At 42.8% G+C, this 26,092-nt stretch overlaps 1 protein-coding gene across 4 annotated transcripts in view; it reads right to left on the bottom strand.

Annotated features, from left to right (window-relative positions):
* PCNX2 (pecanex 2) overlaps window positions 1-26,092 on the bottom strand; it is a 305,815-nt gene that overhangs the window by 87,470 nt on the left and 192,253 nt on the right. For all 4 annotated transcript variants that reach the window (XM_043596291.1, XM_043596295.1, XM_043596293.1 and 1 more), the window contains exons 22-23: window positions 7,177-7,285; window positions 1,284-1,413 (exon numbers count right to left, since the gene is read on the bottom strand). In XM_043596291.1, the coding sequence (XP_043452226.1) occupies window positions 1,284-1,413; window positions 7,177-7,285 (239 nt within the window). The remainder of the gene's footprint in view (window positions 1-1,283; window positions 1,414-7,176; window positions 7,286-26,092) is intronic.

The following is a 26,092-nucleotide window of genomic DNA, read 5'->3' as shown; positions in this document are numbered from 1 at the left end:
CCCCATTTGACAGAAGAGGAGAGAGAGGCCTGAGGGGGCCAGCGCTAAGTGGTGGAGGTGAGGTGTGTGCCCAGGCGGGCCGGTGCCCCAGGCTGAGTTTTATTCACCAGACCCTACTGCCTGTCCCACAAGGGGGTGCATTTTACGGTCGCGGAAACTGTCTAAGGGGAGAAAGGGAGGGGCGCCTGGGTGGCGCAGTCGGTTGAGCGTCCGACTTCAGCCAGGTCACGATCTCGCGGTCCGGGAGTTCGAGCCCCGCGTCAGGCTCTGGGCTGATGGCTCAGAGCCTGGAGCCTGTTTCCGATTCTGTGTCTCCCTCTCTCTCTGCCCCTCCCCCGTTCATGCTCTGTCTCTTTCTGTCTCAAAAATAAATGAACATTGAAAAAAAAAATTAAAAAAAAAAAAAAAAAAAAAGAAAGGGAAACCACAGACCTCCTAAGTCATTGGTGTCTTGTCTAAGGTACAAAGAGCACAGTGTAAAATGCCAGAGTCGTGCAAAATAGAGACATACTATGGAGGGTGGATTGGGGTTTGTAGGGATCAGCGAAGGTGCTGCTCTAAGTTAGGGGAAGGCGTTCTGAAACGGAAGTCAGCCTCCTCTGCCCCAGCTGAGGGCAGGGATGGGCTGGCTTGCCACCTTTCTCCTCTGCCACACATTCTAGGTTCCTTCCCCCCCACCAAACTCCCCCCTGACCCGCCCCCAAATCCTCAGGAGCTCTTGAAAAGCACTCCCCTTCACTTAAGAAATAACTCTGCCGCCCCACTCCATCATTGTTCGCTGGAGGAAATTTACAACCAGCCTGTCCAAAGAGTCAAGAAAAAGTACATAAATCATCTTCTACGAGTTTAACGGCGCTCAGAAAATTGCTGTTCTCCTTAATGTTGAGCTGTGACACGTGCACACTTGCACAGGACGGGCGTATGAAGGATACTCACACGTGCCAGCCAGGGACCACCTCTGCCAGGCAAAGGGGATGACGTCAGCGCCCCCAACAACCTTCCCGAGGGGCAATTGCTAAATACGCGGCCGTGAGAACCCATTTTGCCTTCACAACTCGTGGAGCCTGGACTAGCGCCCGGCTGCAAATCTGCCGTCGGGCATGTTTGGTCCAGAGCCCGGAAGGCCCCCGTGCTGAGTGATGAACTCAGGGAGCCCCCGGGGGACCCGTGCAGCCCCCAGCCTGCGAAGCGTGAGGCCTGAGCCCTGACAAGGAGGAAGGCCCGGGAGCGGCCCGAAGCACACATTCTAGCAAAGCAAGTTAGCATCGGCTTCAGGGTCTTACTTGTAGTTTTTCTCCCAGAATCTCACTGGCCTAACGTACGAGGTGATGAAAATGACACTCCCGAGGAATGGACTCAGAGGGGTAGAAAAGATTGAGGTGGCCATCGTCTGGAAGAGAAGCATGGCAGAATCTGAGCGTTCTGAGTTAAGGCAAAAGAAAAAAAAAGTTTTTCAGTGTTCTATGTCTAAATATTATTTCAGATTTCGACTCGTTTATAGTAAAGCCGTTTTCTCGCCAAGGAAAGGAAGGAGGCCATATACTGGATCTCTCTTATGTACATAGTTGGAGATATAAAACTTTCAATAGTATCCCGCTAGGTCTGATTTCACCAGCATGAAAACCAAATGATTCTCGTAAAACCCCAGCGGTCTCACTGTGATTTAATGTCGAAGGTTTGAAGAGAACACTTTCTTTTTACCAGGATATCATTAGCTGCACAAAACACACTGTGCTACATTTGCTAAGGTATTAAGGGGCTTCGTAAATAATTAAAATTAAATTCCACTTTTTAAAAGAAATAAATAGCATTGTTAGAGAAGGTAGCATCTCTGTTTCTCCAGGAATCTTTCCCCACTATCCAAAAAAATATACATATTCTTTATGATATAGTGAATACCAATGGCTTAATTCAAGTCACATCTGGTTTGTAGCTAAAACTGTGTGCCCATGAAGTCACAGCATTTTGCACCCTGTATGGGTTTCTCATTTACTGGAGGGACTCAACTTTTACACATCCTGGGTGATCAGAAGTATAATTGTTTAAATATGAAAATTAGTACTGCTGTCTTTTTTGGAGTAAGACCAATTCACTGATCCCTAGAAATCTGAGGAAGGTGCCACAAGGGCTGGTCCCTCCCCAGTCTCTCCCCATCATTGGAAGGCTGCTCCCAGCTGCCAATCACATGTCCCTGCGGTGCAGGGCAACAGAGGGGACCCGTGGTGGGGGTGGCAGAAGCCAGCGTGGTGCCTTACATAGGCACACTGTTCCTTGTCCCTTGTCCCTTGGGGGCTTAGAGCATTCCACTACAGGGCTTATCTCCCCACCTGGAAGGGGGTTTTCTCACCGCTACACAAATGAAGGTCTTATTTCTTTAACCTGTGTTCAAAAGGTTCTGGCACAAAGTAAGAAAGAAACGCCTCGCACAGACAGAAAAGTCGCTATGTCATCGCCAGCCAGAACGCGGAAGCGACCCAGGCACCTAAATGCCTTCATGTGCCATCAGCCGTGTGATGGGGGAGTGGGGGCCGTAGGGGACCTTACCGCCCACTGACAAGTAAATCCAGAAAAGGATGGCCTCGCTCTGTCACAGACACTTCCCCATGCATTTTCATAGACTTAAGCATCAGAGTTTTGCTTCAGGAAGGAGTGTGTCTTCGTTTTATTTTTTCAACTCGCTATTTACTTCCAAACATCTCTGGGAGTGAAATGACATATCCCCCATTAATAATCCATTCTGGTGCTGAGTTGTTTTGGTATCCAAAAGGTCTCTATTGTGCTTCAAATTAAATGCAATTCCTTTTATGTTGACCTAGGTTCCATTGGAGAGCTACTGAACAAAGGAGCTACCTAGATAGCCATTAACACCCATCAGCTTCCTCTTCACTGGAGAGCTGAAAATAACTAGACACCTCGGTCACAAAACACACCAAATTAACCATGCCCCTTATCACAGGAAGAAAAGGGAACTGCATGGCGGAGGTCCTGGTGTAGAGGTCCTGAAAAAATGTGAGAAGGCAGAGTCACGGGGAGATTTCTCTGAGGTAAGGAAGACAGGAGTGCAGAAGGGGTTAAGTTTACACCCTTAGGCGACAGAGGGCGCTGGGGGGGGGGGGGGGTTGAAGAAAAGCCAGGACAAAGACCAGTGGAGCTGGGGCTGGGTAGAATGCTAGCCAGGCTGGCACTGTTCTTTTCGACTCTACGAGTTTCCCCCAAGATTACGTTGTCCATTTTTAAAAAAAAAATTTTTTTTTTCAACGTTTATTTACTTTGGGGACAGAGAGAGACAGAGCATGAACGGGGGAAGGGCAGAGAGGGAGGGAGACACAGAATCAGAAACAGGCTCCAGGCTCTGAGCCATCAGCCCAGAGCCCGACGCGGGGCTCGAACTCACAGACCACAAGATCGTGACCTGGCTGAAGTCGGACGCTTAACCGACTGCGCCACCCAGGCGCCCCATTTTTTTTTTTTAAATGCCAGAAACAATTATCCAGAAATGAAGCAAGGAAAGCAGTGTGAGACTGTAAATCAAGTTCAGTGTGGTGGGGGAGGAAATAAAGTTGAACAGGCCAGAGGTAGGGCAGCAGTGAATAGGTTATTTTATTTAGGGAAGATCAATAAAGAAATACAGCACACTCGGGGCAAATATGAAAGCCTGTGACCATAGCTGGTAAGGCAATGCCAAGAAACTGACTTCGAGAGCAGGCACGTGGAACTTTCTCTGTTTCTTACCAAGGGAGAGGTGGTGATGCCATCAAAAGCTTATATTTGTGGACATTTAATACCTGGGCACCTGGATGGCTCAGTCGGTTAAGCGTCTGACTTCAGCTCAGGTCATGATCTCACGGTTTGTGGGTCCAAACCCCCAACTGACAGTGCAGAGTCTGCTTGGGATTCTCTCTCTCTCCCTCTCTCTGCCCCTCCCCAACTTGTGCTGTCTCTCTTGAAATAAACTTAAAAAAATTAAAAAGAAAACATCTATGTCAATCCTTAAAGTTAAAAACAAATCATTTGAAGCTCAAAAGGATATACCAAACAGAAAGCAGCCTTCCCAATACACACATTTAACAGAAATAGTCTGGATGGGTCTAATTACTAGAAGACAATGGTCTTGCATAGTCTGTATACATAGGAAAAGGGTGAGCATTCTTCTCTGTCTCTGGAGGTTACAAGCTCAGAAACTAAGAGAGGCTACCAAGGGAGAAAGCATGCTAGTACTGGAAAAAGCAATTTACTAAACAGTGCCCTGCTGGCCTGAACGCTAATTCCGTTCCAAAATGGAGCAAATTAGTCCCTTCTTGGAGCCAGGATTGAACCCACAGCTTCTTAATAGGGTGATAAAACAATTAACAATTCAAAATTAGTCAAGAGCCAGGGCTGCTGTTTAGGAACCTCATAGCCTTGTCTTTTTTAATTTTTTATGTTTATTTTTAAGAGAGAGAGAGAGAGAGAGAGAGCGCCAGCGGGGGAGGGGGCAGAGAGAGAGAGGGAGACAGAATCCCAAGCAGACTCCACACTGTCAGAGTGGAGCCCGAGGAGGGGCTTGAACTCACAAACAGTGAGATCATGACCTGAGCCCAAATCAAGAGTCAGACGCCCTACTTACTGAGCCACTCAGTTGCCCTGCTCATAGCCTTGTCTTGAAGGCATGCATATATATATATATATATATATATATATATATATATATATGCTTTTCTGAGCTATTTATCTCATTGTATTTGCAACAGTATGATGTTGGCTTCCCAACAACAAATATCCACCTTTACAAGTGGTCAGGGATGGGAAGGTGCCCTTGGATAAGGGCGGGGGGGGGGGGGGGGGGTGGAGCTAAAAGTCCTGAAGCTGTCACACAACTGCAGCGGTCAGGCTCCACCATCACTTGGAAGGTCTGTATCTCAGGAGAAGGGAGGAAGCGGATGTCACTCTCCGGGACACTTTTAGGAACTCAGCATGGGGATCAATCGAGTGTTCTAAAACAGAGCTACCAAATGCCCAATGAAACCTACATCTCAAACATGTTCTACTTCTTTGAGAACAAGTTTGCCCATCAAGAGAGCACTTAGATTTAAGACGCACCCTGTGCAATCTGAGGTAGATACTCACACTACTTTTATTCTTCCAGGAGATATTAAGTGCCAGATATGAAGTGCTTGTGTGTGAACCCTCAACACACAAACAGGTCAGGTAATTGAAAGTTATGGTTCCCAGAAGGGTCTTAATTCAGCCATGAAACCACAAGGAGTAATTAGCATCACAGAATGCCCTTAACAAGGCATAAATAGGCACAAGAAATGCTACAGATCTACATGAGACCAGAGTTAGGATAAAATTGGGAATCATAACTTCAAGTTTCAAATTCCTAGTGCAACTCCTTAACCGCAAATTTGCATCGCCTGACAATTTTTATTTAATAAATAGGCTTTAAACTCTAGATAGGATGCCGTAGGCATGCTTCAGAAATCAAATCACCTCACTCTTTCATTTCACTGTCTTTGTTTCAAAGGTCTTTAGAAAAACTAAAATTACTGGTATTACAGAAAATGATTGGAGTTAAAGGGGGAAAAAAGTGGTGTAAAAGCTCCCACTTTTGCATTTTTTTTTTTCCTTAGCTTGTTCCACCAAATAACCTTGAAACACTCCAGAAATATCAATGCAGGTCTAAGAATAGGAACACGGAACAATGTGCCTTGTAAGGCCAGCTCTTGGCATGCTTAAAAAGATGCTTTTGAACAAAGGAGTCTGGAGAAGGGCATTTTTAAAAATCTGGAATATATTATCACTTAATGATTATCCCAACTATGTTTCCATCCCTGCACACGAAGGTCAGGTCCCAGAGACTGTTTATGAATCGTCTTAATGAGCCTTGTGCAAATGTTGTCTGAGAGGAAGCTCCGGAAATGCAGGTGACACAGGCCAGTGGGATAAGAATCCTGGTCAGGCTTTTGAAGATGGACATTCCAGGATCCACCCCCTGAAATGTGATTTGAAAAGTATGTGCTGGGCTCAGGGATTTCATTATTTAATAAGCCCCTCCTGGATTCTGATACAAGTAATCCCTGAAACACATCGTGCAAAGTACAAGGCTAGGAAGTATAAACTAGGTGGAAAGGAAAACATTTGAGGGCAGATTTTACGCCCAAGTCAAGGATATTCTTATTTAATGTCTCTCTTCAAGAGCATTTTTTATTAATCTCTCTCTCTCTCTCTCTCTCTCTCTCCACATACACACACAATTTAGCTATCTGTGTCAAAGTGATCTTTTTTTTTAATTAAAAAAATTTTTTAATGTTTATTCATTTTTTTTTTGAGAGAGAGAGAGAGCAAAGCAGAAAGCGAGTGGGAGAGGAGTGGAGAGGAAGGGAGACACAGCATCCAAAGCAGGCTCAGAGCAGGTCAGCACAGAGACCTACGCGGGGCTCGAACTCATGAACCACAAGATCATGACCTGAGCCAAAGTGGGACGCTCAACCGACTGAGCCACCCAGGTGCCCCGTGTCAAAGTAATCTTTAGAAGGAGCATCTCAAATTCATTTTGAAGTAAATTAAAACTAATTATCATTATGGAAACAATTAAAAACATACAAAGAAACCAAATGAAGCTACGAACAATAAAACTATGCTTCTTGGCTAAGGGCAGCTACAAAACAAAATCATAAATTATTTTTTTTAGTCTTTAGGAGACTTTGGGTATTGCTACTTATATCTAATTCTGAGTTTTTGAGTATTATTCAGGTATGTGATTACCAAACTCTATCACAACATAATGTTATATAACCTATAACAGTATATCAGCTACATCAGCTCTATCCAGTGTTTAATAATAGCAAATCGATTTGCACAATTTTGCACAAGTTAACTGAACTATTTAAGCAGTGACTTTCCATTTAAAAGACAGGATATCTTAATGCAGATCTGGGTGTGGGAAATGAAAGAATCAAAATAAAAAAATAAAGTAATCCTGGAAATGCATTAAGAAGCAGGAAGAGTTCAAAATTAAGAAACATCTTTTAAGGCTAAGTGGCCTGAGGGGAATCCAAAGTGCCTCCCCATGTCCCCATTAAAATGTAATCTTAAAGACTTTCAAATCTTTTTATTGCCAGGGTTCAATGAAAAGCTTGCATCCGTAAAATGTGAATCTCAGCTCGCGGGTGAAAATAGAAGCAGAAAGGATACGAGGGACTGCAAAGAGCTGAGCAAACACGTGAAATGAAGAACCCCAAGCCATCTGCCAAGGAGCCACGTATGTCATGACGAACTGTAGCTTGTGAAGCAGGTCCTCGAGCTGTAAGCAGAAGAAGAAAAAGATTCATCAGCGTTGACAACCAGGGTGGGAGCCGAGTCAAGGTCACCTACAGCGAGGAGGGGGCAGCGAGGCTGCTGTTCCCGGTCTTGCTCTGACCTTCCTTTGTCCTTAACGCAAGGCAGCTGTTTCAGGAAATTCTAAAACAGCAACAAGATGATCCGAGTGGTTCACGTCTCCAGGGTAATTACTCCAGCCGACAGGTGTGGTGTATGTGCGTGCCTCTGCCTTTCCCGGAGGAACACTCACTCAGTTTGGTGTTCCATCCTTCCTATTGGGTCTTGTGGAGGAGAGCCATACAAAAACCTATCATCATGGACACCATTGGAGCTTTTGGGTATTAAGCTCGACTTACAACTCTTCAGTGGCTCTTGCTGGAGAAAATAGTTCCGTGCCACTGAATTGCCCGGTACAAAGGGCTTTAGAAAGCCGGGAAAGGATATGGAAGCTGTTGCATTCACTTGACAAGCCAGCACAAGCCAAACTGAGTACTGGGAAGTTGCCGTATGCGGACTGGGAATGAACACAAAGGAGAAACATGCTCAGAGGTTTCGACTAGAGATTCAGAAGCTGTGCCGAGGATGGACAGGAATGGAGGGGCCTGGCTAGGGAACCTCTGCTTCGTGTTAAGAAGTAACTGATGAATCCCAGATGCAGAATTCTACTTCTGTTGCTTCCACATGCAGGAAGTATCCTACCAGCATGTCGCCCCAAACTCCACATCTATACACTCTTTGTCCATAATGGAGGCTTCAAATGGCACGATGGCGTTTGTTCCCAGACTGGCTAGCACATGAGATAATAAAATACATTCACCAAGGCCAGGATGTGAAAAGAGAAGAAAAAGCCAGAATTCTTTATTAGGCTCAACAGGTGTGACGTAGGACAGCAGAAGACTACAATGAAAGGAAGGCCAAGGTTGGGAAGTAGGGCCATTAAGGAAAGATTCAAAGAACCAAGATAATTTGGCATTCCAGCAAAAGGCCAACCTTGTGATTTTGGAACCAAAAGATGAGGTTGCTCTGAATTGTTCCATGAAAGTGGAATAAGACTGACGAGGCTCATGACAGTCCTCTCCAAATCTTCCTGCCGCCTCTCTTGTCTCCCTGTTCTCTCACAAACCCCCTGGTGCTGGAGACTAACTCCCGGGCAGACTTAAGTACTGTCAGACAGTCTGCGGAAGAGGAACCAAGGGTAAAAGTCCTGTCGAAGGCACAGCAAACACGGAGTCCTGAAGGGGTGAGAGGCACCCGGTGAGGAGCCGAAACCCTGGTCTTGGTGTGTCCACAGACCCAGCGATGACGCAGCGGAGGTGCAGAAAAGGATGAGGGAGGGCCACCGAGTGGGGGCGGGGAGAGCGAGAGGGGCAGGAACGAAATAGAGAAAGTGGGGAGGGCAAAAGAGAGAAGGACAAATGGAGGAGAAAGCTGATGGGCTTGCACATGAATACCTGTAAAGGAATATGAATCTGGGGAAGAAACTCGAACGTCTGGTTTTTGCTGATAACTTTTCACTTTCTTTATGCTTGCTCACGTGCGTCGACTGCAGAGGGCTGATTGCAGCTGGCTTCCAAGTCCACAAAGCCCACTTTAGTTTTGACCCTGGGGTTGGTGGAAGCTTCCTGAATCCACTCTGGATGGGACGGCACAGTGACTTAGACATTCTGACCGTTGGGAGGACAGTGGTTTATTCCGCTGTCTGCTTGAGGTAGCATCTCTTAGGTGCACAAAGTAGTCTTCTACCCACCACCTGATTTGCCACCAGTCAATAGATGCCTGGTACACAGTGAGACAGAAGGTTCTAACACAGACTCAAACCCTTGACTCATTTCTGTTTCAAAAGAGTGCTTTCTTTAAAGGCCGCTATCATTTCCTTTCATCCCCGCCATGAACCCAACCGGAGGAGGAACGTGCTAATTACCAAGAGACAGACACTCAGCACAGGACACCCGACACTAGATTACATCAAAAGCCAAAGTCCTGAGGAGTGGTGCCGGGCCGTCTTAACTTGCTCCTATATGCCTAACCAAATTCTATCAGGCAAAATGCCGCTGGATTTGAAACCCTCTCGTTACTCCGTTGTCAAGGATTCTTAGTCTGGTTATTCAGAATTAACCTAGTGACTCACGCCTAGGTGAAAACTACAAGCACAGACAAGATGATCTCATGTGATGTGTGACCCCCCAGATACCCTAACAATGAGTCAGGGGTTATAGAGAGTTACTCCTGTAGGGTTTTCGGTGTATGACCATATCCTGGGAGGCTTTCAAGCCACCTTGTGAAAAGCTGATAAGTAGGTCAGGCATGGCAACTACAATCACACAGGCAGCCCCAGGGAAAGGCTCATCTGCAAGTTTAAAGCTCTGAGTGAAACTTTGCTGCATTATGATTCAATGAATCCATTACAATTATTTTTTGCTTAGCACAGCGACTTGTATTTACATATAAGCAAAACCAGTAATCAGGCACATGCACGTTCACGCTCTAATTGCAGCTGAGGCCCCAGGTATCTTTGCTCCTTTCCTGTGTCTATGCCTCGGTGTTTTTCATTAACATCATGAAGAATAAAATACAAGTTCTGTGAAAGATTTTCAATATGCAGCTCATAAAATAGACATTGCTGTTCTCATTGAAGAAGCAAGAATCCCTGAATGCCAGTTCTTTGTATACCTATGATTCTTCCCCAACACAGTAATTTAATCTCCTCTGCAAAGCCCAACAGAAAAAGCACATGATGTAGAAGGGTCAGCCGTCAACACAGTGTAATGTTTAAGAGCACAGGCTTGAGGACAGGCTGCCTGAGTTTGAATCCTAGCTGGCATCTGCTGTGGGCATCTTTACAATGTCATCTGATGATTAAATGACTTCATTTTTGTTCAGGGCTTAGAACACTACCTGGCAATTGTAAGTGCAATATAAGAATTTGACAAATAAGTGTTAGGACAAGCAGATGTTTTGTCTTGAGGATGTACTTAGCTCACAATCAGGAAATTCTAGGACCCCCCTTCCTCACTAAGCTTCTTGAGATTTCTTAAGTCTAGGTCCTCCTAGTTTCCAGAGGAGGAAACCAGACTCCGAGAGGCCACATGGGTGCTCAGTCACTGGCCCATGTGAAATCGGGAGGTTCCTGCCCGGTTCTCTGCCTGAGAACCTAATGATGTTTCCTGGAGGCTGGGAGGCCTTCTTAAATACAGCAGAGGGAAAACCTGGCTAATGTGCAGGAGCGGAGAACGGCTTCTCTACCCTGACTTTCCCACCAACAGGCAAGGGGCAGGGTCACAAGCGTGGACACAACAAATGTGGCTACGGCCCCTATCAGGGACCTCTTCCCCGTGTGCATGGTGACAAAGAACTCTGATCCATCCTGGAATGTTCCTTTCAGTATACATGCCCAATGAATAAGATAGGATAGCCCCAACAAGCCTGGCAGCAAGTAGATCACACAAAGGCAGGCTTGGGGGTTCCCTGCACTTCTGGAATGCACAGATCCGAGAGGATGGACATGGCTTCTGTATTTTCTTTCCAGACGTGTGGAGAGGTATGTCCAGGTTAGAAAGACCCAACCTCATATTTTCCCTTTACACTTTGTCCCCCTCTTCAAGAGTGACATCAAGGGAAAGAATGAGAAAATCTGTGGGTATTCAGAAGCTGATGCTGTCTAAGTGCAAAAGGAAGCCTACATATCGCTCCTTAATGACAAGCATGTATAAAGAGGCAGTTTACACCCTATTAGGCCATTGTGTATAAAATCATGAAACAATCAAGACACAACTGATTCAAGGGAAAGAGCAACACTAACACCTTTCTAGTAAGCACTGCCACATACAGCCTACCACTGCCCCAAAGAGCTTTAGATAGAATCCCGTTTAGATTAGCTACGAAAGCACATCTCCACGGACAGCTCAAGGCCTCTGTTTTGATGAAGCTTATCCCACTTCTAATGTTCTGCTTCCACGATCTTAAATCTCAGCCCTATTAAAGCACAATAAACTTTACAAGTTACCCAAGTAGGACTAGAAGAGAAAACAAAATCATTTGGGTCTTTTCCACCGAAAACACTAGGAAAAGAGCAAATACAAATCACACCGGCATGATTCTGGTTGTTTGCCAAAGGAAGACACCATAAATAGTCTCACTTCCAATGACCCTTTTTGGAAATATCTTTCAATTAGGTGTAGACAATGCTGGTTTACCTCCAGTATAGACAGGAAACCCAAACTGCATAAATTCACAAGCTCTCCTAAAACAGTCACTAAAGAAAGATGGCCCAACCCATTTCCTTGCTGCTACATTCGGAAATAAGATGTATGCCATCTTTCTTCAGGGGACTCCCTCCCTGCCAACAAAATAACTCACACTTTTTGAACATTTTGATATTGAGCATTATCTTTGGGAGCTACACATATGCTATTCCATTTGAATGAAGTGGAATTTTTCTTCCCAATCCCAGCCACCATTTTTTCTCCTATTGCTAATCCTAACCTTAGCCTTTCAATCCCCCAGATTAGTTCTATCACTTACCTCTTTTCTTTTCTTTTTCTTTCTTCCTTCCTTTCTTTCTTCTTTCTTTCTTTCTTTCTTTCTTTCTTCTTTCTTCTTTCTTTCTTTCTTTCTTTCTTTCTTTCTTCCTTCCTTCCTTCTTTTCTTTTCTTTTCTTTTTTTCTTTTCTTTTTGCATTTTGTTGTCAGATTCAGCTAGTTTCATTCTTAGAAAGATATGCAACTTGTGATTATTAATGCCTGACTCTGAGCAGACATGCAAAGCTGAATGGAGTGCCAGAAACCAGCTGCTGAGTTAAAGGTGTCCTGAGGTCAGAATGAGAGAAAATAGGGGCACCTGGGTGATGGTTAAGTGTTCAACTTCAGCTCGGTAATGATCTCATGGTTCATAAGTTCAAGCCCCATGTCGGGCTCTGTGCTGACAGCTTGGAGCCTGGAGCTTACTTTGGATGCTGTGCCTCCCTCTCCTCTGCTCCTCCCCAGCTAGCACTCTGTCTCTGTCTTTCTCTCTCTCAAAAATAAATAAACATTAAAAAAAATTTTTTTTAAAAAGAATGAGAGAAAACAGAGGGAGCAGCGGCTCTTGAGTGCTTGGGAAGGAGGTAGAGAAATGGGAAGACATCTGGAGGTTTAAGGCAAGCAAGTTGATGAATTCAGGTAGGAGCCCAGCTGAGGAATTAAAAGTACGGGAACAAAAGAATTGGGGAAAACGATCAGACATTTTGAGGCATAGGTGGTGATGTGAGGAGTAGAAAAGTATTCAAGAAGGAATGGAAAAAGTAAAGCCAGTGACACCTCAAATGTGGGATACCACATTTTGGGGGGAGATGGAACACCATTTTACAGAGTAACAGATTGATAACAGCAAATATGATACTTAAATACAGGTTCATTGCCTTTGAAACATAAATAGTCTCAAACAAAGGCTGACTATATGAGTTAGAATCTTGCAAGTCAAATAAACATATTCAGGCAGCATTACAACTGATTCCAAAACTGAATTTCAGAAGGTCAGAAACTAGTTGTACCTCTGTCTACAATGTGTGTTGGGAGCTTATTAAATAGCACACAGTTTAGCAAAATATTACAGTGCTTCAGGGAGCATGGTAATGCACAAAGCTTACCAGCCCACTGTAAAAATAATATAAATAATCTAAGAGATTGTATGGAAAAATGTAATTAATAATTGAAGTCAAAAGAAGGGAAAGCCTCCAACAGCCAGAACCAAAAGGGGAGTTTAAAAATGAGAATAAAAAGTCTGAACTGACCCTGGAATGACCCCAAGACGACACAAAGGTAGATGCTGTGGGCCTTGGGAGTTGAGAGCTTGGATTATAATGGACTTGAAGGGCTGCCATGCACACACAAAAAAAGTGAATTGGAAAAACCCAACCTATCAGTGCTTGGAAATAGCAAAAAAAGCTTGCCTTCTACCTCGTGTACAGTAGATAAAAATCTGCCATCCACAATGTCCACAATACACCAAAACCTTAGCCGTCACAATGCCGGGGAGTGGAATTGAAGTTTAAACTATTCCAGAAGCATGGGAATACCAAACCAAGTGGCTATAACATAAAAAGTAGGGGAGGATGACAACACTTTCTTGCAAAAGTAAATGCACCCACAGTCTTCAGGGACACTTCCACAACCAGAAGATATGGGCCCCCCACAGACAAAACAACAAAGATCAGTCCCTGAAGATCAGTCCACACTGAAAATTATAAACTACCAAATTATTAGCACCCCAAGAATTTTATGCAATGCACTGATGTAAAACAATCTAAATGAATGAGCAAAGAGCCAACATAAAAGTAAACAATAATAAAAGAGTTACATAATATGAATAATGCACAAGTGGAATTGAAAAAGAAAGAAGTATCAGTTGTAGGAGCAGAAAGTGAAGTCATTAAAATAAAGAGCCCCGGGAGGTGGTTTAAAAGCAGATTAGTTACAGCAAAACAGAAAGTAGAGAAATGGAAGACCTGAGTAAGTTTCCTAGACAAAGCACAGAGAGATTAAAAGATTTTTTTTTTTAATTGGAAAGGTAAGAAACATACATGACAGAATAAGAAGACATAACATACGTCCAACTGGAGTTTCAGAAAGTGTGGAGAGAAAGGGGCAAGAAAAATATCTGAAGGGCAAATGGCTCAGAATTTTCCAGAACTGAGGAAAACATGAGTCCTTGATTGAAGAAGCTGATCAAGTCCCATACAGAATAAATGAAGAGAACCCACTCCTTATTGCATATGATAGTGAAAATGCATAACATCAAAATCAAAAAGAAAAATCTTTTTTACAGATTACCTGCAAAAAATTCTGGATAACAGCAGACTTCTCATTAGCAAAAATACATGCCAAAAGAAATGAAATAATGTTTTTAGGTGTTAGGAGTAACTATCGGGTTAGAATTTTTACAGAACTTCAGTGTCATTTAAGTGTGAGGTGGAAACAAAGACCTTTTCAGACAAAGACTGAGAGAATTGATTACTCATAGAGCTTTGCAGAAAAAAAAAAAAAGTAAAGAATGTGCTTCAGTAAGAAGAAAATTCAACCCTGAAGGAAGATAGAACATACAAGAATAATGGTGAGAAAAGAAACTGCTAAAATGTTAGAATGTCAATATTGGAATTAATTGTAAAATTAGTCATAAAGATAGTAACTCACTTGAAGGTGTAGTCAAGTACTGATATCATAAATATTTAAGATATGAGAGGAGAATCTGGAGTTAAAGTGTTGAATCTTTGGATTGTTTAAGAGCAGGGAAGAGATTTTAATTACTTTTATATGCTAATCACATGTGCTTATTAGTAATTTAAGAGTAACCACTAAACCACTTAAGTTTTCGATCTTTGCTGTGTGTCGGAATCACCCAGAGAGCCTGTAAAACAAAGATTCTGGTTCCCACGGGCAGAGGTTCTGACTCAGTAGGGTTAGGGTGGAGCCCAAGAATAACTTCCCAGGTGATGGGGACGCTGCTTACTTGGGAACCACACATTGAAATTCATTGCATTGAAGGACCAGAAACACAATATTCAACTTCCAAAACACTAGAGGAGAAAAGGAATTAAAAAAAAAAAAGTCTATTCCATTCAATGGAAGACCAGAAAGAAGGGGCGAGGGGACAAAGAAGAAGCATATATATGAAATAAAAAATAGGACAGAAAATAGTACAAACATATCAGTAATCACTGATTAAATATTCAAATATAGGGATTCTCCATCTGTATTAAAAAGAAAAGTGTTGCTTTTATAAGAAATATTAAAATGACTTAGAACCTTTTAGGTAAAAGGGTGGGAAAAAATAAAGATACCAGGTAAATCCCAATCAAAAGAAAACTTGCTTCACTATATTAATATTAGACAAAATTGGCTTTCACTCAAAAAAGGAAAAAGATCAGTACATCATGATAAAAGAGAACAGTTCTCAGGAAGATGACATAATTGGAATGAATTCACTTAGCCAAATAGTTTCAAAATATCTAAAATCAAAATGGACAGAATTACAAGATTACAAATCTACAATCAGAAGGGGAGACTTTTAGGACATGCATCTCAGAAAATGATAGTTTAAGTAGACAAGTAAAAAAGCATATAAAACATTTGACCAACAGAATTCATAAGCTTTGTCTAAGAGATATGTGTATTAGAATCCTGCAGCCGACCGAAAGAGACGAATATAATGTTCAAGCATACGTACACTTAAAAGATTTGATGGCTTACTTCAAAAGAAGTCTTAAACAATGCTAAGAATTAATATGCAAAATGCAGTGCAATTACATTGAGTCAATAATAAAATGATGGCAAAATAATAGCAGCAATCATCACCAATTTTGCATTCAGACATAACATCAAACAAACCAATACCGATGAATTAAAAATAAATGGTAACACATAGAAAATACTTAAAAATGGGGGCGCCTGGGTGGCGCAGTCAGTTAAGCGTCCGACTTCAGCCAGGTAACGATCTCGCGGTCCGCGAGTTCGAGCCCCGCGTCAGGCTCTGGGCTGATGGCTCGGAGCCTGGAGCCTGTTTCCGATTCTGTGTCTTCCTCTCTCTCTGCCCCTCCCCCGTTCATGCTCTGTCTCTCTCTGTCCCAAAAATAAATAAAAAACGTTGAAAAAAAAATTTTTTTAAAAAAGAAAATACTTAAAAATGATTGACAACAGGGGCGCCTGGGTGGCTCAGTCGGTTAAGTGTCCGACTTCAGCTCAGGTCATGATCTCATGGTTTGTGAGTTTGGGCCCCGTGTGGGGCTCTGTGCAGACAGCTCGGAGCCTGGAGCCTGCTTTGGATTCTGTGTCTCCCTCTCTCTCTGCCCCTCCCCCACTCACGCTCTGTCTCTCTCTCGAATATAAAAAATAAAACACACAAAAAAAATTAAAAATGAATGACAATTAAAAGCAGTAGGACCAATCATAACTTGTGGGGCTCAGCTAAAGCGCTTTGTAGAGGAAAAGATATAGCCTTACAATGTGCATCTTAGAAAAATCACGAAGTTTATATTGGGAGGAAATTTTTAATACAAAAAAAATGAATAAGAATATCAAAAGAAAGGAAAATATAAATGTTCTTATCTATTAATATACATATAGAAATCCTTAATAAGATATTTACAAAATGAATCTATAAATGTTTAAAAATAATCCCGATCAAATTTCATCTTCTAACAGTTTAAGATTAGAAAAATGTGAATATAATTCACAACATGAAGAAAGTTAAAACCAAAAGACCATATGATGCTCAATTCGTACAGGAAGGATGTTGAAAAATAAATTCAACACTTATTGAATCGAATCCCTTCTAATCTAGTAATAAAAGAGTTCTTCTTAAACCTGATAAAGGACATCAGTGCCATATTACATTCAACACCACACTTAACAGTAAAACGTAAAATATCAGAATTACTCAGGCAAGAGGTATCAAATGAGATGAATTTGATTAGCCTCCACCAGAAAAGTGAAAAGAGAACCATTAAGGGAGACTAAAACTAGTTTATAGTTTATCATCTATTAAGTGCAGTTTGGAAAACTGTTTAACTGAGGAGAGAAATACAAGTGATGCAGGATGAGAGTACCCAGCAGGGGTTGCCTACTTAGGCAAATGAATGTGCAGCTACTAAACGAAAATGCCCTGATGCTTTGATTAGCCAACTTTATGCAGCCAGATAAATTCAGACCCCTAGGAGAACATGAAAGAAAGTATTAGTCATATTTCATAACTGCTAATTAGGGTATCCATAAATGCAAACGAAGTCACCATGGCACATTGAAATTTTATAAGCTACCAAGAGCTATGAATGCACAAAACTAAAAGGTCTTGTCAAGACCCCTGGGAACTGGGAATTGACTGTAACCCAGCATCTACGGGTGGTGTGTGTTTCTGCTTCTGGTGGACAGCAGGAGTGAGGGTGCAGGTAGCTGGGGCGGTGCGTCCCTGAAGAGGGAGACAAGGACCAACTCAAGGTGGAAGAAACAGGAGATGATGACAGTAACCACTGAGAGTGTGACCTTTGTTCTTTAAGCAAACTGACCTTGGAGTGAAGCAGTAGAAATATGGTAGTTTATGCAGACATCCCGCCTTCCTTTTCCATTCCTTAATCCTTTCCATTTATTGTGGGAGCCTTCATTCAATTATTCTATATAGGATAGAGTTTTTCGGTCTTTGTTTTGGATTTTATTTCAGAAAAGGCAGTTTCTTGGATTGTTTGATTTAAGGGGGCTTCCTTCCTCTCGAAGGTCCACCACAATCCTACGGGTGGCAAATACTGCCTTTAGGAAGAGGGTGCAAGGAACAAGTTCAAAAGCCTCTATCAGGACACAGGGTGCTGCCTGGACACATGTAGCATTTTAATACGAGAAGCAAATAAATACTCTTACATGCAGCTGTGAGGCAGCTTTGCTCTGGCAATTTGAATGCGCTCCTGCCCAAGCCATCCACCGCGTGCCTCCACTACATCTAATGTACTCTCCTGAGATTTTATACTCGTACGAACATTCCCTCAGTCTAGTGCACAAAGAAACAAGGTGATTCATACAGTGATGCTCCATATAATGAAAGCTTTCTGCTTTAAGCACCTAGACTTTCAAAATTTATGCTGCTTTTAATAAAAATGTAATAATACAGTCTCACTTTAAAAATACCAAGTAGTGGGGCGCCTGGGTGGCGCAGTCGGTTAAGCGTCCGACTTCAGCCAGGTCACGATCTCGCAGTCCGTGAGTTCGAGCCCCGCGTCGGGCTCTGGGCTGATGGCTCAGAGCCTGGAGCCTGTTTCCGATTCTGTGTCTCCCTCTCTCTCTGACCCTCCCCCATTCATGCTCTGTCTCTCTCTGTCCCAAAAATAAATAAACGTTGAAAAAAAAATAAAAAAAAATAAAATTAAAAATACCAAGTAGTTCGGGGGCACCTGGGTGGCTCGGTGGGTTAAGCGTCCAACTTCGGCTCGGGTCATGATCTCATGGTTTGTGGGTTTGAGCCCCGTGTCAGGCTCTGTGCTGACAGCTCAGAGCCTGGAGCCTGCTTCCGATTCTGCGTCCCCCTCTTTCTCTGCCCCTCCTCTGCTCACACTCTGACTCTGTCTGTCTGTCTGTCTGTCTCTCTCTTTCTCTCAAAAATAAGTAAACATTAAAAATTTATTTTTCAAATACCAAGTAGTTCAGAATTACATAAAGTGTAAGCAAAAAAGTTTGGTTACCCGTCTCATTCTGATCTAACTACCAGTTAATGATGGCTGAGGAGTTATTCTTCTTGGCATTTTCTACACATGCATATGTACAAATGCATATGTGTATATATAAATATATATATATTTATATATTTATATATATACACACACACATATATATATGTATATTTGTATTTAAATTGGATTAAGGGGTGCCTGGGCAGCTCAGTCGGTTAAGCGTCCAACTCTTAATTTTGGCTCAGATCATGATCTCATTTGTGGGATTGAGTCCCATGTTGGGCTCCGTGCTAACAACACAGAGCCTGCTTGGGATTCTCGCTCTACCTCTCTCTCTCTGCCCCTTCCCTTGCTTGTATGCACACACACGCACTCAATCTCTCAAAATAAATAAATAAACTTTAAAATAAATAAAAATAAAAATAAATTGGATTAACAATATCCACTCCTCTGAAACTTGATGCCTCTACCTCATATGTCCAACATCAGTACAAACTACTCTACCTAACACCTAACTAGCTGCCTAACACTCCAATGCTTGGCCAGACAATCTACTGAATCATTACACTACTGATAGACATCTAGGTTGCAAAAGTTAATTTAAAACCACAGCTGGACGGGCGCCTGGGTGGCTCAGTTGGTTAAGTGTCCGATTTCAGCTTAGGTCATGATCTCGTGGTCCATGAGTTCCAGCCCTGCATCTGGCTCTGGGCTGACAGGTCAGAGCCTAGAGCCTGCTTTGGATTCTGTTTCTCCATCTCTCCCTGCCTCTCTCCCACTTGTGCTCTCTCTCTCTCTCTCTCTCTCTCTCTCTCTCAAAAAATAAACATTAAAAAAAAACACAGCTGGAGAAAGTTTCATCCACTTATCTGAGACATCATACAAAGCCAGCGAAGTGGCTGTTAATCCACTGCACTCACTGGACTTTGACCTCTGGGGTGGTATATGGTCTGCAATGGGCCCCTAGCCACATACAGAGCAGGATGTGAGACTATGACAGACTATGGCAGACTGTGACACTGCCCTCTGCACATGATAACTGAGGGCAGAGTAAACAGGGTCTGAGATACAGACAGCAGGCATAGCTCTGCACTAAATCTCTACCAGAAGGAAAGGCATGCTCAGTTCCAGGCATAAAAACTATTTACTTTATTCTCTATGGTCCTCCACAAGATGTCTAGCTTTCAACCAAAAAAATTATGACGTATACAAAAAGGGAAGAAAAAAATGCACTCCTAAAAGACAAAGTAACAGAGCAAGAGTCAGATATGACATTTAGGCTGGAACTATCTGGTAGGAAAGTTGAAAGAACTCTGATGAATATGTTAAGGGCTCTGACAGCAAAAGTGTACAATATGAAGGATTAGATGGGTAATTTCAGCAAAGGGATGGAAACTATAAAAGAAAGACTCAAATGGAAATGAGAGAAATGGAAACACCATAACAGAGACATTGAATGCTTTCAACAAGCTCATCACACTAACAGAGTCAAAGGAACAATCGATGAACTTGAAGACAGGTCAACAGAAATGACCTAAACTGAAACACAAAGATAAAACCGAATGAACTCAAAAAAGAAAGTACTCTTACACTATACCCAAAAGTAAATTGAAAATGGATGAAAGACATAAATGTGAGATCTGAAGCCATAAAAATCCCACAGGCAGTAACTTCATTGACATTGGCTGTAGCAAGCTTTTTCTAGATAGGTCTCCCAAAGCAAAAGAAACAAAAGCAAAGATAAACTATTGGAACTACATCAAAATAAAAAGCTTCTCTACAAAGGAAACAATCAACAAAACTAAAAGGCAACCTAAGGAATGGGAAACCTATATTTGCAAATGACATATCAGAAAAAGGGTTGATATTGGAAATTTAAAAAGAACTTATCAAACTCAACACCCAAAAACCAAATAACCCAATGAAGAAATAGGCAAAAGACATGAATAGACACTTTTCCAAAGAAGACATCCAGATGGCCAACAGACATATGGAAAGATGCTCACCCTCATTCATCATCAGGGAAATGCAAATCAAAACCACAATGAGATACCACCTCACACCTGTCAGAATGGCTAAAACCAACAACAAAAGAAACAACAGGTGTTGGAGAGGATGTGGAGAGAAGGGAACACTAGTGCGCTGTTGGTAGGAGTGCAAACTGGTGTAGTGACTGTGGAAAACAGTATGGAGGTTCCTCAAAAAGTTAAAAGTAGAACGACCCTATGATCTAGTAATTGCACTACTGGATATTTACCCAAAGAATACAAAAACACTAATTCAAAAGGATACATGCACCCCTATGTTTATACCAGCATCATTTACAATAGCCACTTTATGGAAGCAGCCTGAGTATCCATCAATCAAAGAATGGATAAAAAAAGATGTGATGGGGGCCTGGGTGGCTCAGTCAGTTAAGCATCCGAGTCTTGATTTTGGCTTAGGTCATGATCTCACAGTTCTTGAGTTCGAGTCTTGCATTGGGCTCTGCACTGACAGTGCGAAGCCTCCTTGAGATTCTCTCTCGCTCTCTCTTTCTGTCTCTGCCCCTCCCCTGCTCTCTCTCTATTTCAAGATAAATAAATTTTTAAAAAAGATGTGGTACATAAATACAATGGAATATTACCTAGCCATAAAAAAGCATGAAATCTTGCCATTTGCAATGACGTGGATGGAGCTAGACGGTATTATGCTAAATGAAATAAGTCAGTCAGAGAAAGACAAATACCACATGACTTCACTCCTATGTGGAATTTAAGAAACAAAACAAATGAGCAAAGGGGAAACAAAAGAGAGAGAGAGAGAAATTAAGAAATAGACTCTTAACTGTAGAGAACCAACTGATGGTCACCTGAGTGGAGGTGGGTGGGAGATGGGGATTAAGGAATGCACTTGTCATTATGAGTACCAGGTATTGTAGGGAACTGTGGAATCCCTATATTGTACACCTGAAACCAATGCAACACGGTATGTTAACTAACTGGAATTAAAAACTTAATAGGAAATATTACTGAGTACTTAAAAGCTGCATAACAATATCAAACTATCTAACATATGCATAGTTTGAACCTCAGAAAGAGAACAGGAGGACAAAAGAAGTATTTGAAGAAGTAACGGCCAAGAAATGTTCAGAATAATGACAGACACCAAGCTCAGATGACACGGAGGACAAACACTCACACAACTAGGCATGACCTATTGAATCTGCTGAAAACAACAAAGAGAAAATCTTGGAGGCAACAACAACAACAAAAAGACACATTACACACACACACAAAAAAAACACAGTAAAAATTACAGGAGACTTACAGTAGAAACCATGTAAGGCAGATGGTAATGATGTGATATTTTTTAAGTACTAAGTGCTGAAAGGAATGGCTTTTTTAAGGGCGGTGGGGGGGGGGGGCAGGTAGGACTGTCAAGATAGAATCCTATACCCAGTAAGAATATCTTTCAAAAATGAAAGAGAAATACTTTCTCAGACAAACAGAACTGACCAAGTTCATGGCCAATAGACCCATACTCCAAGAACTCTTCAAGGAAGTTCAGGTGCAAGAAATATGATATAGTTTGGAAACCTGGATCTACATATGCAAAGAAATAGAGCATCAGAGATGGAATAAGTGGCAATAAATAAATTTTTTCTTATTTTCAATTGCTCTAAAGGAGCAATTTGGCTCTAAAGCAGAATTACTGGCTCCCATTTATTTACGTGTTTATCACACATGTAAAATTAAATGCGTGTTGCATATTTATCACATATGTAAAATTAATGCACGACAAGAGCACAGAGAATGGGAAGGGAAACAATTGAAATTCCTTACGCTACACATGAAGTGGTATATTATTATTCGAAAGTACATTGCGATGAATTAAAGGTTTGCATTTTTAAAGTAAGAGCAAGGAGTTACAATGAGGGCCATAAATAACAAGTCAACAGAAGTAAAATGGAATCAAAAAGTAGTTCACAGTGACATCTCTCCAAAGTGCTTCCTGTGACCTTTCCCCCATCGCCTTAACTAGTTGCTCCCTCTGGAGGTCTCCTCTATCTGTGGCTTCTAATTTCAAATCACACACAAAGTAGAGGCACAGCATCCTGGTTTCAAGTGTGGGCTTGGTGGTCATACAGACCCGAGCTCCCATCCCAGCTCTGCCTCTCACTAGCTGCGTGATCTTTGGCAAGTTTCGCTCCACTGAGCCTTAGTTTTCTCATCTGCAAAGTGGATACGATAATGCTACGTATCTCAGAAATGTATTGCGCAGATTAAATGAGATAATCCAGGTAAGTTTTTATTGTAGGACTCAGCATGTATTAAGTGCTCAACAAATATGTTACTTTGTTTATTGCCCTTTCGAGATTGTTTCAGAGGTACTTCTTATATGTTTTTATCTCCTTTGTCCCCCACTGGAGTGTATACACATTGGCAGCAGGCACTGAGTATTCTTTATGTTGTATACTCACCTTCCGGCAGGTAAGTAATATAGGCACACAGTGGATGTATGTGCAGTAACTGCTTTTCAGAAAGTGAAACAATGAGTCAATGAAAGCTTCAGAAGGTTCCCCAACTCATCAAGTGATATATAACCCGCAACTATAGCTGGCATGCGTTCAGTGGAAATTTTCTTGTTGCTTCCATTCACATGCCGGATCTTTGCAACAGCTATGGATTTTCCTTATAAGAGGAGCAATTCACTCTCCTCTTCTTTCTGGAGATTTTAAACTTACATGGCAACCATCTCAGAATCATCAGGACCCTTCCTTCAGGCAGAAGCATTGTGGTTTGGTCCATCAAAGTATTTCCAAAACTGGCAGTTCAAGGAAAGAGAAAGAAAGAAAGAAAGAAAGAAAGAAAGAAAGAAAGAAAGAAAGAAAGAAAGAAAGAAAGAAAGGAAGGAAGGAAGGAAGGAAGGAAGGAAGGAAGGAAGGAAGGAAGGAAGGAAGGAAAGTAAGTCTGTGACCTTGAAGTTCTTGTCCTCAGTATGGGCACCTGGTAAAAGACACTATTTGGAATCCACAGGTTCATGTGTAATCCTGTAGAACCAGAAGCCCCCAGCCAGTAAGGGATTATCAGCCTTGTAAGGAAAATATTGCATTACTCAACCAAATTAAGCTCTCCCTCTGGGAAGCATTTTAAGGAGGGCTTTAAGGAGGGCACTGCTCCCCACCAAGTAAGGGAGGTTTTCAGAATTCTGTCAGTGAAGGGAGTCTAGAATCATCACATCTCCTGAATCCTCTGAAGCTACTCAAGTAGGTTTTGCGTGCCTTCAGCACACATCACTTCCCTATTCCTAGGAAGACTCATCAGCCGTGGCTCTTCAAGAATCTGTCTACACTAAGACACATCACCATTGCCCTGATGGGAGGGGCTGCAACACTGAGCCAGGGAACAGCCTTCTTCGGGGGAGAAAGCTGCAGACTTTAAATAAATGGGAGCCTGGGGGCGCCTGGGTGACTCAGTCAGTTCAGCATCTGACTTTGGCTCAGGTCAAGATCTCACAGTTTGTGAGTTTGAGCCCCTCTTTGGGCTCTACACTGACAGTGTGGAGCCTTCAGGGGATTCTCTCTCTCATTCCCTCTTTCCCTCTCTTTGTCTCTCTCTGCCCCTGGTGGCATTCTCTCTCTCTCCTTCCCTCCCTCTGCCCCTGGCTCACTCAATCAAAAATAAATAAATAAATAAATAAATAAATAAATAAATAAATAAGAGCCTGTAAATACTTATTTAACATATCAACAGGGACACTCTTAACTATGTAGATCTCTGAACATTACTAAATCTAAGTGTTTTTTATAGTATTCTTTTACATGAGAATGTAGGAAGCCTGAAGGGGTGGGAGGGGGGTGGGGGGGGGAAGGTCTCTCTCTTGCATACCAGGCTAGAGGTCCCAAATGGGGAGGCAAAACTCATCCCTATTTTGAAGGCAGAGGTTCAGAGGAGATGAACATTTCAGCTCCCTATCTCTTCCCAGGAGATAAATTACAGTAACTTGCATGGTTTGAGTTAAGGGAAACTCCGCTCCTTGATGTGTGGGCGGTGTGCTGGGGAGTGGAAGCCAAGAAAGTTGATGTGTTAGGCTGTAAATCTCAAGCAAAGGATGTTTGGGGCTGCTCAGGCCCTTCCCGGAAGTTACAGGACACAGTAAAGGGCTGGCCAGTTGGATGACACCAGTTTCTCACCACTGGGGAAGATCTACAGCCACATGCAGCGTGATTTACCCCTCGGTTTTGCAAGAGGGGCTCTGCCGACTATAGAGCACAAAGCAACTCACTCACAGCAGAGCGGACAGCGATGCTGGCCATGTGTTAGCTCCCCAGTGTGAACAGGGCGGCAGGCAACAGTGACACAGCTAAACAGGATTTATAGGAAACCAAGATGAAAATGTATACCAGGAAAAGCCTGAGGAGGGAACTCGGAGTGACCCATATGCTCAGTCTAAATAAACTTTGCTCCTCCCACACACTCCTCTGCCCCTGCACTGTGAATCATCATCTCTCTAGAACAATAAAATGTCATCCGATCGCCACGTCCAAGCTTAGACTTCATTTTCCAAAAACCAGCTTTTCCATTTCTCACCTCTCAACTGGTTTCAACGGATACAGCTTGGGTAATCAGGGCGACCCTGCGTTTTGTTAGATGTTGCGGAAAGTAAGGAACAAATAAATGTCCCCATGGTTCTACCACTTGAGGAATTTCCAATTTCTTTGGGAACCCGAACATATTGGACCACGTTCTTTGTTTCCAGATGCAGGGCAGAGCTTGTGACAATTTTCTCCTGAGCCATCCTGGGGGGGCCACTGCAAGTGAACATGTGTCCCCGAGAGCCTGGACGGTGGCTTTGTCAACTGCCTGCAAACCATTCTGTACTCCTGGCCTTGGGCAGAGTGGGCCTGGGACCAAGTTCAAGTGTGACCCGCACTCCTAAGTCACTCTCAGAGAGACTGACTGTGGGTGAATTACTGGACAGCTGGTGCACAAGGGCAACTTTCAACATTACACAGACGTTTATCCTACACCACTGCACGCCTGACCCTGATCTGGAAATTGGGACGTATCAGTACACAAAACAGGCAAAGATCTTTGCCTTCATGGAATTTACATTCCAGTGGGAGGGGTAATAAAGTGATAAACAAGCCAATGACAGAGCCAGCTAGAAGGTGGTGGACGCTCTTACCAAAAGTTCCATGTAAAAGGCCTGGGGTGGGGGGGCTGGTGGAGGGTAGACAGAGCAGGCCGAGCTGCAATACGATGGTGGGGCTGACTGAGAAGGTGAAATCTGAGCAAAGCCCGGACAGATCTGGTGGGGTGAGTCCAGCGGACACGTGGGGAGGAGCATTTTTAGACCAGAGAAACAGCTAGAACAAGGGGTCCCCACGAGAGCATGCTTCGCACGGTGGAGGAAAAGCAAGGCGAGCTGGGTTAAACAAGAGGAGAGGAGAAAAAGAGGTCAGAGCAGTGATGGGGACCCAGCTGGCATTGGTCTGCGGGCTAGTGCCAGGGATCTGGCTTTCACTGTGCAAGAGATGGGGAGCCACGTCACGGTTCTGAGCAGGGACAAGATCCGGGGTGTGCTTTAAAAGAAAAACCTGAGAGACTTCTAATTTCAGCTCCG

This window comes from Prionailurus bengalensis, chromosome D2 (genome assembly GCF_016509475.1).
Source record: "Prionailurus bengalensis isolate Pbe53 chromosome D2, Fcat_Pben_1.1_paternal_pri, whole genome shotgun sequence".
Taxonomy (NCBI): domain Eukaryota; kingdom Metazoa; phylum Chordata; class Mammalia; order Carnivora; family Felidae; genus Prionailurus; species Prionailurus bengalensis.
This window is presented reverse-complemented; position numbering and strand designations above follow the sequence as displayed.